The 14,945-nt window shown below is 32.6% G+C and overlaps 2 protein-coding genes across 2 annotated transcripts; one reads left to right on the plus strand and one right to left on the minus strand.

The window, feature by feature from the left end:
- Positions 1-6,934: 6,934 nt before the first annotated feature.
- LOC133297656 (ankyrin repeat-containing protein BDA1-like) lies at positions 6,935-8,667 on the plus strand. The gene is made up of 2 exons (XM_061496825.1): positions 6,935-7,546; positions 7,969-8,667. The coding sequence occupies exons 1-2, from the start codon at positions 6,935-6,937 to the stop codon at positions 8,665-8,667; spliced, it is 1,311 nt and encodes a 436-aa protein (XP_061352809.1).
- A 5,209-nt stretch (positions 8,668-13,876) lies between these two features.
- LOC133297657 (protein BREVIS RADIX-like) lies at positions 13,877-14,942 on the minus strand (the record flags this gene model as incomplete). The annotated part of the gene is made up of 4 exons (XM_061496826.1): positions 13,877-13,970; positions 14,171-14,412; positions 14,601-14,733; positions 14,896-14,942. Coding segments are annotated over 4 exons (516 nt in total), but the record flags the coding sequence as incomplete, so codon positions are not given.
- Positions 14,943-14,945: the final 3 nt, after the last annotated feature.

The raw sequence follows: 14,945 nt of genomic DNA on the forward strand, positions 1-14,945 counted from the left end.
AAGATTGTCTCTAGGACACCCAAATACTAACAGCATGTTCGTGTTGTGACACGGAGGACACTTGTTCGTGAAGGAGGAGATTCCATGAGAGTAGAGGCAATAAGGATCACCACCCCGACACAGGGAAATCCTTGCAGATCTGCACTACAAGAGATATGTTTTTATATTACAAAAAATGGAGATGATTCATCAGATTCCAAGCCATGACTGTCTTTACGCTTCCGCAGAGCCACAATGGTCCGCTGCCATGGGCTCCCTATTGCCCGCTTGATAGTGGTATAAGAGCCAGGTTGAGCTAGAGGCAGGTTGAATACTTGGCTTAAAGCACTCAAAGAGGCTTCCATTGAGGGGAGGTATACTAATGTGGGATTTCACACTTGAGAGGGAGTTTGTTGGATATTAAAATGTGATGAAGTCTTACATTGATTAGTAATGGGTTAAGTGAAGACCATATAAGTGGGAGGACTCATGAACCCAATCCAATGGCCATAAGGGATTAGGTTGAGACATGATGTATGATCCACTTGCTATGATAGGTGTAGCTTAGTTCATTGGTGATGATGTTTTGTCATAGGCTCCCTTGGCCCACATGACTTATATAACCTTCCGTTATATATGCTTATAAATAAGATGTACATGTTTTTGACATGCCTTGATACTGGTCCACATAATTCAGAGAGTTTGAATGATGCGCGTACTTATAATATAACCTTTAATTGATAACCTTCAATTCATGAGTTAAAGATCATTCGGGGTGCTATTGAAAAATGATGTCAATGAATTTTATTTTTTTTAATTAGAACTGCTTTCATGTGTACAATAAATAATTTTCTTGCACAAGATCTAGTGGGAAGACTGCTGATAAACTACCTCGTCCTTGTTCCTTGACTCAATCAAAGGTATTTACGTTAAAATATGGTAGGAAGAATTCAAAGTTTGACTATCATCTTAAGTCTTTGCTTGCTTATTAATACGTATGCCTCTGATTTTCCTCCAACTAGATTGTCGGTTCATTAATTGTGGGAAATATATAAGAATGTTCCAAAAATAAGAGAAATGATAACTAAATAAAAGGAAAGTATATTTTGGGTGTCCATATGGAAAGGATAATTTGATTTCAGACAACTTGGATGATTTGCATGTTGAGAAAGTTTTCTTTGACTATTATGAATATTAAAAGAAAATAAAAAAGATAATGTTATGGCATTAATACGTATTGAAAACATTGCGAATTACATCTTATTGATTTAGGGAACGGTACATTCCAGAAAACAAAGGCAATTAAAGTGTTTGCATATATGAAGAAGAAATTGAAGTTTGAATCGGTTGATGAATTCAATGTGTCCATGGGTTATGCTTCTGATTTGGCTATCCGTGTAAAGTATGAAAAAAAATGCAGAGCAATTGCCCTTTTGTTTTGTAAGAATCCTTTTAAACCAAAAGTTTTAAGTTATTAGGTAAATATCATATTAATAATTTTATAATTCTCTAACACATCTACCTCATAAATGAGAACAGGTGAGCCAATTCAATACATATCTATGTATAATCTCAAAAAAAATAAAAAAAATAAAATACATATCCATGTATCTTTTTTTTTAGATAAACCACATGTATATTCCAGGGGAAATAATGAGTCTAGGATTAAAGCTTTAATCTTTTCAAAATATAGTATTGAAAGAGAATCAAAAACCTGCTCTCTCCCCCACCTGTTGTGCTCTCTAGCTTGCACCAATTGAGCTACCATTAATATATAAACATATCCATGTATCTTCATCACACGAATTTTTGCCAGACTTAAGTAATTGAAAAAACAAAAACAAAAAAGAAAGAAGAGGATCAGTTTGAAAGGGACAAAATATTATAGTCATTTTATGAAAATTAACTAGGATATTTTCGCCCAGTTTCTTTGATTCTACACGGCAATTACCGGTTCACTTACCTTATAAATGAGAGTAGGTGAGCCAGTGCAAAAAATTGATGTTTGAATCGGTTAATGAATTGTATATACCTAAGGGTTATGCTTCTGTTTGGATATGTAATTAAGAAAAAATGCAGAGCAACTACCAGTTCATTCGCCTTATAAATGAGAGCAGGTGAGACAGTTCAATACATATCATCTACATTACACGACTTTTTGCGAGACTTACGTAATTCACAAACAAAAAAAAAACAAAAAATAAAAATAAAAATGGGATCAGTTTGAATGGTACAAAATATTATAGTTATTTTATGAAAATCAAAGAAGATGTTTCCACCTAGTTTCTTGGATTTTAGAGCAATTTCCGCTTTAGTTAAATTACAAATGAAAGTAGGTGAGCCAGTACAATAAATACATCGATGTAGCTACATCAACGCGACTTATTGCTACATGCACATTTCTAGCGAATGGTCTTCAGAGAATACGTACACAGTACAATAAGATGAAAAATAAGTTGTGGTTGAAAAATCAGTCACTTAATAGTTAAAACTCCGTCACAATCTCATTTTGCAATAAAAAATAGGGAAGAAATACTCAATCACAATTTAATCTGAAAAGAATTTTGCATTCCATTGCAAAATTTAGATAGAATTGATAAATTATTTGTGTCTAAATGTGTAGTTACTAACTCGAACGAACATCAGATAATTATAAAAGAAGCTGTAATTGTAGCAACTCAACTAAGTAAGCAATTTTGTGTGAATCATCTTATCTTAAAATTTTACATAACTTGATCATGTGAAAATTTTGTGTCTATTTCTCTCTTCACATGTATTAAATAGGTAGGATACAATTATAATTAATGAAGAAAGAGATAAACACTAAGATTTCACATGATGAGATCATATAAAATTTTAACATGAAATTATTCATTCCCGACAACACTGCACTTGATGTGTTATTGTTAGGTAAGAAAATGGAATTTAAGTTGTGGTTTAGAGAAGGGTACGTAGTACTAGAGATTGTCTTTCGTTTTCCAATTAGTCATTTTCAAAGTTTTTCTACACTGTAAGCCCATAACTTGGACTTTGCTGTTTTTCCCCTTCTATAGATTTGGTACATGCCATAATTGTGTTTTTTTTAACCATTTTGCCTAATGTGAAAAAATTTGTTCTATTTATTTTTTGCTTTTTCACTTTTGATGAAATAATAAATAGAATAAAAATAAATTATTATCAAGGTTGAAGTTTGTGGAAAAATCGGGCAAAGAGCTTTAACTATGACAAACTCCGACTCGGGATTAATCTCATAACCGATTTAAAGAATTAAAACTTGTGAGGATACCGAAGAGCCGACTCACCTCTAGGTAACTAGGATCGGTATAGAAAAAAATATTCTAAATTTTACCAATGTTACCAAAATAGAATTAATGATTCAGTTATGAAGAATTCACTTTTTCTTTTTACACTACAAAATTAGATAATAAGATAAGATATAAAATAATACTGTATTAAAAAAAAGTATTACGTAAAGATACCAATAATATACATAGGCAACTTAATTGTTACACACTTCTCCTACTTCATTTCGAAGAATAGTAGCTTGCTATTATATTCTTCACCTGATTATTTAGTAAATTACATGTAACTAAGTAATTAAGCGTGTATTAGTGGGTTGAAATAAGAAAAAGACTTAATTAAATGAAGGGGTTTAGTTTTCTCCTTTTATAGGAGAAAACTACTCTCATGCGGTAGATGCAAAATAATAGGTGAGAGAAAAATTTAAGGTGAGAAAAAAAATTTAAAATGGGACCCATTTATGATTGTGTGTGTAGGAATGGATCATTTTCTCCAACAACAGGAGAAAATGATTCCCCTTAAATGAATTAGGATCACTTGTGAGGTAAAAAGTGCAGTCAGTGAAAATTATGGAGTAAAAATATGTATAGGCAAAAGTACCCAAAATATAAAAGTAAAATTAGAAATGTTCCTAGAAAAATATTTCAGACCATAGGGTAAAGTTTGGAAGTGAACGAAGTTAAATAGATAGATAAGCTTTTACCAAATTGAAATAACTAACCTATGTTAAGTGGCAAAACAACAGAAAACTCATTCATTTCCTTCTTCTTCCACGTGGGTGCAGTGCTTGAGAGAGAGGGAGAGACATTTGTGAGTAAAAACCTAACTTTCCCATTTCTCGTCCAAACCAAACCATTCCAAAGCCAATCTTGCCTAAAATCTTCCCCTCTTTGTGAATCCAAGCTTAGTTTTGAGTGGGAAGCTTTGTGGAAAGAGATATCTCCTTCCCAAGAATTTGACCCATTTGGTGATTAAAGGAGTTTAATGACATTTTCTTCCATGGGAGCTTAGGATACCACCATTCCTTGGTTGTGTGATCTTTTGGGGTAAGTTTTCACTTCTCAAACCTTGTTTCCATGGAGATTGCATGAGGTTGAAGATGATGAATAGTGATTTTGTGAGTTTTATGAGTTTGATTTAGATTGGTGCTAAATTCCTTTGTAAAAGTTTCTAGAAATGATAAATAAACTGTAGAAATGAGTTTAGATTGTCATTTAAGTTATGTTCACTATTTTGAGAAAATATATTGTTGAAATTGTGATTTCTTGCATGTTGAGCCATTGGTTGGTAGTATGTTTGATTTGTGTTCATTTTGGTGTTAGGATTGAGCCAAGTGGACCAATTGTGAGTGATCAACCATTGGAGGAAGCCATGGAGCTTGACTAGCTCATTTGAATTGGTAAGTTCATGCCTTAATAATTGTGTTAATGTGGTTGTTGGTTGATGAATATTGATATATTCTTGGATGCAATTGATTGATTGCATTGCACCTTTGTGTATGTGTTTGTTTGTGAGATTGTTGGTAATAATTGTATAGCTTGATTGTGTACATTGGTGGCAGGTGAACAAAGGTTGGACTTGAAGCAAATTGAGGTAAGCATTTGGATCTTGGGAATTGATCCCTTAATTGTTACACCAAGCCCTGAACGGGTAGTGGTTGTTGATAATGTATATAAATGCAATAAAGTAGTTTAATACTTTGTTATACGTGTGTGTATGCACTGGATGAGGCATAGGATGGTGTTTCCCTATGTTTTGTATGTTGCATGATGATACATAATTCATACTTGATAGTTTAATTGGCCAGTAGGACTATTTGCATCTGAGTATCCTTATGACAATATGAGAGCTCGAGGGATGTCTCCTAGAGATGTTTGACACACTACATGTATATGTATTTACTGCATTATTTACTGTTATTGCTATTATATTGTGAGTAAACTATGAGGTGGAGAAATGCTCCAAGGACCCTTAGTTTACTAAGGTATATTCGTATATCTCACGAAGTGTTGTGCGGACCCCCTTTCAGGTACAGATGCTGTAGGAGCCTCTAGTGGCAAATGACCATACTTGGACTAGATTGATACATGAGGACGTTGCATTATTTTGGTTATGCATGCCATTTAATAGTTCCTATGTATAAGATTTACATTTGAAAGCCATTTGATATATGTACATCGTGCTTTATTTTGGTGGACTTAGCCTATGCTCACCTCCGTTGGTGTCTTATGTTGTTGATGGGAGCCAATGATTTGATCATAGTGTTTTGTAGCTAAGTCTTATGGTTATGTATTAAAGACGTTTAGATATTGTGTAATATTGTACTTGTTGTATATGTAATGGAAAGGAATGGATGCCTAATTTGATGAATGTTATGTCTTGTAATAGTTATACAGTGCCAATTAGGTGAAAGAAGACATTTAGGTTGAGAATTAATGTAAATATAAGGGTATCATGTCTTTTTGTCCATTTTTCATATCCTATATGATAGATTTGGATTCTTTGGAAGTTATATATCTTTTCCTTATCTTTCCAACGAGACCAAGATTGCGTCAATCGGATAAGTATAACTCAAGTTAGGAGTAAAATACTAAAGTAGGGTAAAATCTTCAGATCTGTGACGCTGTTAGCGCCCAATGGGTGCTGTTGGCACCACCAAACAATGGGTTGGCACTATTAGCGCCAAAGTTGGCACTGACGGCGCCGTAAGATGTGAAAAAGTCAGTGGCGCTATCATCTCGGGTTTGGCGCTATCAGCGCAGGACCCTGTGAAATTCAATACTATTTTTTTCAAAAATTCATAACTTGAGCTACGATGCTTTAAATTGAGCGCGGTTTAAACCCATGTGTAGCTAATGAAGAGATATATAAAATACTGGTAAATTAGGACCATAGAGAAAATATAGAATTCCTTAAGTAAATAAAAAATAAAGTGTTTAGTGTTGAATTTCAATAAAAATGAGTTTTTAAGACTTGTGAATTTAAGGGGACTACTTTGCATTTTAGGGGAGCGATGTATGGCATGGTTAAAGGAACCTTAAGTATTTTGGATATTTTAAGTTATGATTACAGTTTTTTTTGAATTGTTTTAATTACGGAATTGATTTTAAATAGAAACATTTATTAATGAAAAGGAAAAAAGTTTTCCCGTACTTAAATTCAATTGTTGTAATTGTAACTGCGCTTAATGCTATATATCATGTTAACAAATCGGTTCTAGAATGAGATGTTACACTTATGCAGCTTTATTCCGAAGAATAATGGCTTTAAACATGGACCCAACGATTAATTACGGGTTGAAAGATATAGCTTACACATTTCTCTTCCTTTTCTTTGCAATGGAACCACTTATAGCGTGGCAGAGAAAAATTTTCTTTATCGAAAACAGAAAAGTTAAACCCAAATTTTGCCACTTTTACAATAACAGCAGATAAGAAATGCAAACATATTTATATTAGGATGTGTATGCGGATCCTACCATTAAAAAAAAAAAACCAGGATCTGCATTGATTTGCCAAAATTTCTAGTGTGTGTTAAAGACTTAAAATATATATAAGAAAACGTGAAACTAGTGCGTACATACTTATTTATTGGCAATAGCTGCAGGGTTGTACACATTTTTCATGCTTCATTCCGAAGAATAATAGCTTTAAACATGAACCCATCGATTGCTCAACTGGGAGATATAGACGGTCTCTACACGCTAATTCAGGAGAATCCAAGCGTTTTGGAGGACATTGAGGTGATACCATTTGTTGAAACTCCTTTGCATGTTGCTGCATCTTATGGGCATCTCTCATTTGCTTCTGAGATTATGAGATTGAAACCTTCGTTTGCCGTGAAGCCAAATAAGGAAGGATCCAGTCCCATCCACCTTGATTTAGAAAAACTAAATCAGCAAGAGTACAACCCCATCCACAAGAGAATGGTGATTCGCTTTGTGGAAATTAATAGAGACCTTGTCCGTGTCAAAGGAAGAGAAGGCATAACGCCTCTCCATTTTGCAAGTCGAATTGGAGATGTTGACCTTTTATCGAACTTCCTATCTGCTTGCCCAGATTCCATTGAAGATGTGACTGTGAAAAGCGAGACCGCCTTGCATATTGCAGTGAAACATGAAAAGTACGAGGCTCTTCAAGTATTGGTTGGCTGGCTCAAGAAAAGTCCAAGAAGGGGTGCCATGAAGTTAGAACAAAGAATACTGAACTGGAAGGATGAAGAAGGCAACACCATTTTGCACATTTCAGCACTCAAGAATGACTCACAGGTATATCCTTCTGTCTATATTTTGAACTTACTTTTGATTCATAACAACCCATGGAAAAACTGCCAGGTACCCCGATTATAGTGAAGATTTTATGTTGGGATATTCAATGTTTATAAGGAGCTAATTAAGTAAAGACTATATAAGTGGGAGGAGTCATTAATCTGATATTGTAAGATTTTGGATTGAGACATGTCACGTTCACTTGTTATAGTTGAACTAACTTGGTCTATTAATAGTGATATCCTCCTCCATGGGCTTCTCCCAAGGGGCCACCTGATATTTTAGATGGCTAAATGAACTAACAATTTTGTTGTTGTTAATTTTCTGATAGGAACATTAATGTCTAAGACTAAGAGGTTTTATAGTTAAACTTAATCTCTAACAATGACATTGTTCATTAATTCGATTCCTTGGTAGCACAGCCGCTTCAATTGTTGGTAAAGACTATGCGGAATTTGAACGCCAAGAATTTGGAAAACTCAACAGCATTAGACATAGCAGCAGCCAATAATGCAGAGATGGAAAGTATATTAGTGAGTGGTGGAGCAAGACGCGGTTCATCAGTTACTAACGCTCCCTCCTTTGCAGATAAGCTAAAGTCAAAACTCACAATTATGGATAAAATAATCATTTATATACTTCGCTCAATGAATATAACAGATGACCAACGCAATGCTTTACTGGTAGTGGCTACTCTTGTTGCAACCGCAACTTATCAATTGACACTGAGCCCACCTGGTGGAGTTTATCAGGCAAACGCTGGGGATAATAATTTGAACTCTACTTCCCTCAATTCCACAGCTACTGCTACCGGACGAAACGCTGGGAAATCGGTCATGTCTAATCGTGATTTCTTTGCCATATCCATTCTTAATACGTATATATTTTTACTATCTATTATGACAATCTTTGTTATGGTTCCAAGTGTGAGGTTGGCTGCTATAGTGACCATCCCACTGGTTTTGCTTGCCATCGCCTATAGCTATTCTGCGCAGGTGATATCCCCTAGCTTGGCTATATCATATTTCATCATCATTTATGTGCCCGGATTCCTTGGGTGTTTCTTGATGCTAACGTGGACACTTAAAAGAGTGTACAAGAGACTTCCAAACAGGGAATAGAAGAGGAGCATGGTTGTTATAGTATTTCTACTAATTTGCCACTTTGTTTAACTTTTGGCTTTAGTTATAAACTTTTAAGGGGTTTATAAATTTTATGTTACTGCTCCAAAAATTATTTTGCAGCTGAGACAATAAAATATGAGGGCCACAATTTTTTTTTTCTCTTTTTTATTATCTCGAGCGCTGTGCGTATCGACCCGTGCAATGCTATAGCTAACGAGTTCTACAAATTTTGTGTTGATGCAGCAACAAAAAATTTATAAGCCCAATTTTTAATAAAAAAATAACATGGCATCGAAATTTTGAATTTACTTTTTATGGTAAGCTAGCATTAAATATATATATATGTATATATATATATATATAAATATTTAAATTTTAGATACTTTAAAAATTTGATTGCAGTCATTAGAATCAATTTATACCATAATAAAAATATTTGGGTTATTTATCTGATTAAGAAATGTTGGATTCGTTAATTGACATCCATAATTATAACGATCTTAGGGTAGAGAAATTTTTGTCCGATAATTTCCGATACGTTTATTTTAAATTTTTGATACTTCAAAAATTAAACTGCCATCGTGAAAATCAATTTATACCATAATAAAAACATTTGACTCATTTATCCGATTAATAAATGTTAAGAAATATTTAATGACAATTGTAACTATAACATTTCAAGGCGTAGAGAAATTTTTATGTATATTTGTTTTTTATTTTTGATATCTCAAGATTTGATTACGATAGTTAAAATCAATTTACACCATATGACTATCGATGGTTAGGATTGGTGAATGCACTTTTTGACAGAATTGAATTTGGAAATAGAAACTTCTCATTCAGCTTGTGTTTTGCTGCTTGTTATGATGTCATCCTTGGATGTTAATTGTGATACAGATCAGAAATTCTTGCAATCACATGATATTCTTCCTGATTCCATGCATGGATGGACAGATAAGAATTTTCCTGAGTATCTAATATAATTTTAATGAAAGAAATTGCCAATATTATCAACCGTTTCTCTTAACACTTGATTTAAGTTATTTAACTTTTTTTATTAAAAAAATTATTTAACTTTTGGCTTTAGTTATAAACTTTTAAGGGGTTTATAAATTTTATGTTAATACTCCAAAAATTATTTTGCAGCTGAGACAATAAAATATGAAGACCACAATTTTTTTTCCCTTTTTTATTATCGCGGGCGCTGTGCGTATCGACCCGATTCTACAAATTTTGGGTTGATGCAGCAACAAAGAATTTATAAACCCCAATTTTTAATTAAAAAATACCATGTCATCGAAATTTTGAATTTACTTTTTATGGTAAGCTAGCATTAAATGTATATATATATATATATATATATATATATATATATATATTAGATACATTAAAAATTTGATCAATTTATACCATAATAAAAATATTTGGGTTATTTATCTGATTAACAAATGTTGGATTCGTTAAATGACATCCATAATTATAACGATCTTAGGGTAGAGAAATTTTTGTCCTATAATTTTCGATACGTTTATTTTAAATTTTGGATACTTCAAAAATTAAACTGCCATCGTGAAAATCAATTTATACCATAATAAAAACATTTGACTTATTTATCCGATTAATAAATGTTTAGACATATTTAATGACAATTGTAACTATAACATTTCTAGGGTAGAGAAATTTTTATGTATATTTGTTTTTTATTTTTGATATCTCAAGATTTGATTGCGATAGTTAAAATCAATTTACACCATAAACACAGTATCCAATTAACGGTGGGCCGGTGGCCATAATTATAATGGTCCTGAAATGATAACATTCTTTATCGGGTAAGTTTTGACTCGCACGAAAACATGCATGTTCAAATTTTTAGTTAGCAAAGTATTTCCTTTACCAAAAAAAAAGTAAAGTATTTCTTCGATTCTTCTAAATAACTTATTTTCAGTTATCTCAAAATTATGTCGTTTTGAATTAATAAAAGTATTTCTGTAATTTTATTTATTTTTTTATCAAATGAAATTTACTGAAACACCTTTCATTAATTTTCCTAACTTACGAAAACACCCTTCATTAATTCAAAACGACGTAATTTTGGAATCACTTATATCCGGTGACTGAAGAAATACTTTATTCTTACTTGTTTAATTGCGGGAGTTGGAATCAATTTACCCTAAAAAAATTGGAAATGATATTGTAACAATCAATTAGGGTTACTATCATTGTTACTACCAATCAATTTCACCGTTAGATCGATTATATGGATCCAACAATTATATTTATTTTCATCTTTGTATGATTATGATTTCTCACATTTAATGATAACCGTTGAATCAATGTAATCGATTTAATGGTAAAATTAATTAGTAATAACATTGATAATAATCCTAATTGATTGTTATAATATCTTACCCAGTGAATGACAATCACAACTACAACGGTCCTGAGCTAGCAAAATATGTTGTCAAATAAGTTTCAGCCCGCCTGTTCAGAATCAATTGACCCTATAACAAATATGTTTGACTTGTTTTCATTATTGGTGATTGGGCTTTGTGAATGATGACCTCAACTATTGAAGTCCTAACATAGAAAAATTCTTTGTCATGTAATTTTTGTTTTTCATATTTTGGTGATGAGAATCAACTTACACCATAATAAACAAATTTAATTTGTTTTCCTAACCAATAAATGAGGGCTTCAACGAACTAGAAAATTCTTGTTGGGTAAGTTTTGACCCGCACAAAAGGTTATTTTTTTACACCACGGAGAACATATTTGACTTATTTTTCTTTATTAAAAATGTTGGACCTATCGAATGGCGGCCATAACTATAACGATTCTAAGATTACACTATCCTTTGTCATGTAAGTTTTGACCCACACATTGAATCAATTCACATGTAATAAACATATTTGGCTTGTTTTTACAATTCACAGACGTGGGATTTAGTAAATGGCTACTGTAACTGTAACGATCCTGATCATTGCAGATGTGTTAGTTTTATATTTTGGAGGCTTAATGTTGGGTATGGCTCATACTTCGCATGCTGATGAGGACCCTAGTTGTCGGGGTCAGCAGAAAGACAACTGGGCCCATGAATAGCTGCTGTTAGGATTTTCTAATCCTATTTATATTTTTCTTGTAAACCGAGTGACTTGTAACGAGTGGCGGTGAGATGAATGTAGTACAGACAAGCTGGACGTAGCCTATATTGGGTGAACCAGGGTAAATCGCTGTGTCTATTCTCTTTCTCTCTCTCTCTCTCTCTCTATTTTCTTTTCCATTCTTGATTCGTGTGATTGTCAATTTCCAACACTTAAAAGGTGATTAAAATCAATTTACATCATAACAAGCATATATGACTTATTTTCCTTATTAATAAACTTCGGGATCAGTGAATGGAGAAATTTCTAATTGAGTAAGTATGACTTGTAGGGATGGTAAATAAATCAGGAGCCTTTCAGAGCCTTTGACCCGTCTCGTGAAGGTCTGAGCTTTCATATCTAAAATTGATTGTTGGAATCAGGCTTGAACTTATATAAAAGCTCATTTAAAAAAAAAGGTCTTAGGTTCCAATTCAAAAACCCGACCTTAGAGCCTTCCAGGCCGGCCTAGTATACTAATTTTTATTTTTATTTTATATTTTTTATACTACGCATAATAGCCATCTCTCTCCTCAACTCATTTCACCTCATTTTATTGGTTAAATATACTTTTTGAATGATTTTGTTCTATATTATGCTCTTTGGATATACATTGAATTTATGAATCTTTGTTGAATTATTAGTGCTGTTGATCGTATATTCTGTTTGGGTAAAATTTTGTTGTCTTGTTTTTTTCAACAGGCAAAATCAAGTTTAAATTAATTTAAATTTATTTTTTTTAACTCAAATTACAATTTAAAATTAAATTTTGCCAATTATATAAGTTAGTATAAATATCAGGAATGGATCATTCAATATGTTATTTAATATGATTATGTTATATGAGATAATTTTAGTTATTTATAAATAAATCAACAATTATCTTTTTGTCACTCTCTATTTTAATATTTTCTTATCTCTCATCTTTTGTCATTGTTAATTTGTTTATAAATAATTAAAATTATCTCACATAACCTCATGTTGAATTACACATGGGAAGATTCATTCTCATAAATATTACACTTCATTTGCATTGTTTATGACAATAAAAAAAAATGGATCCTTTTATATGACATAAAATCCTGTGATATAATTTCAAATATAAATAAATTAATAGTGGTTTTAATAACAGTGGTTTTTACTATGTGATAGCTAACTCATTCCAAATTTATTTAACATTGCGAGTTGTTATCTGTCGTTATTACACCATAGAAACTCAATATTCACATTTCACGTTATGACAATTCTCCAATTCATTTTAATTGTAATTGTAACGGCCTAATCACACCTCCTGCACTATGAAAAGATTATTGCACTCTTTTTTTTTTTTTTTTTTTAGGTTACAAGAAATTGAATACAACATCCAAAAAAAAATTTCTCAAGTTTTTTTAATAAAAACAAGACAGATGACATGTTAGTTATCCTGTTAATTGGTTCTAATTATTGTAATTGAACTTTCCTAGTATCTAAGATCTAAAGCAAACATACAAACCTAGAATTTCTTTATCTAAGACGATTATAATTTGTGTCATTATTTAGTTAGCTCCACATTTATTAATTAGGAGAAAAAGATAAACATGTTCATTATGTTATGAACATTAATGCTACAATTTCAAGCATAGCATAGGTGTTCATGTTAAAACTACTGTTTTATCATTGAACTCTTATTAAATCGTATTTCGTATCCTCTTCTTGGTATTATAACCAGCCAAGAATACTCTTAGCACTCGGCATATACATAAGCATCAACATATAGGGTTTTCACAAGCTTGCGCTGATAAACCACACAAGGAAAATATATATTATAAAAGAGCAAGTTGGTCTTAAATAACCAAACTTACCAAATGTTCAACCAAAGATAAATCAACAGCAATATACCCCACAGTAATTGGAGTAAATAGAGAACCACAAACTTAAACTTACGAAACAGTACCAACTATAACATATTAAGAGACCATCACCAAGACTACACTCCATATACTGGAGGGAACAACAACAAGAAGAAGATAACAATGTCTAGGAAAGAAAAGTTGAAAATTCCAGAAGTTTAGAACATCCACTTTTCTTCACAGTAACAAGGATTCACATATACTGAGCATGACTCGAACCCTGTTGCGCAGCCACCAATCCTTGGCTGCAGCTGCATCAAAAATTTCCCGGCTGCAGACAAAGTTAACAAAGAGTCAAATCAAAACCCACTAATCTTCTAAATAAATTTTTAAATGAAATTTGGCAACATGTTACATGCAATCTAGGATTTTACCATTTCCTAATTTCACCAAAGAACATGCTCCTACGACCATCTAATTGTGAAGGAAAAAACAATAAGGAACATGTTTTTGATATGCATTTTATATTACCTGAATTTGATACGGCGAATTTGCTTGGTCCCATTAGCTGACCTCTTCACAGTGATTGACACTCCATGATCATCCTGCTCAACCCATTCAGCATCCATGTCATTGTCAGTAGGGTTGTTAGCCCTTGATATCCCCTCATGGAAATACCCCATATTCCCAGCAGGTGCATGGAAATTCCCCGGAGTCGAATCCATGTTCAGCATTAAAGCCATTGGGATATCTTGTTCAGATTCCCCCGAGTTCTGTTCAAAGGCAATAGTAATGTACATGAATGAATCTCGAGAATCCAATAGAGAGCTCTTATTTATGTCAACCTCTTCTCACGATATAGTGATAAACATGAATTGAAGTATCATGAAAAATAACAAGGTCGATGAAATAGAGTCTTAACTCTTAACAACATCATATGTGTGTAAAAGTTGTAGATTACCTCATTATCATCAGACCTTGCATGAGTGATGAAAACACGTTGATTTAAAGACTGTATATTAAGAAGCTCCCTGATCATGTCGTAATTCTCAGCCCACCACCTCTGGGCTCGCGACTTATCAAACATGTCTCGGCTTCAAATTTAAATGCCAAGTATTGTAAGTCTTTATTACTACATGATAATTAATTTTTTTTCAACAACTATATATATATATATATATATATATATATATATATATATGAAGGTCTCTAAGGTACTACATATATTTTCAAAACATGGGACATATTATACATACCAGAAGCGAATCCTTTTGAGATCATTGCCCCCAGTAGGAAGAGACACAAC

The sequence above is a fragment of the Gastrolobium bilobum genome, unplaced genomic scaffold (genome assembly GCF_033153095.1).
Source record: "Gastrolobium bilobum isolate Gb01-03AN ecotype WA unplaced genomic scaffold, APGP_CSIRO_Gbil_v1 utg16022, whole genome shotgun sequence".
Taxonomy (NCBI): Eukaryota; Viridiplantae; Streptophyta; class Magnoliopsida; order Fabales; family Fabaceae; genus Gastrolobium; species Gastrolobium bilobum.

What these genes read in the sequence shown, in the direction of transcription:
- LOC133297656 (XM_061496825.1), top strand. Translation starts at nt 6,935, where the DNA reads ATGAACCCATCGATTGCTCAACTGGGAGATATAGACGGTCTCTACACG. An exon ending in CACTCAAGAATGACTCACAG is followed by an intron (nt 7,547 to 7,968) that starts GTATATCCTTCT and finishes TTGGTAGCACAG; the next exon opens with CCGCTTCAATTGTTGGTAAA.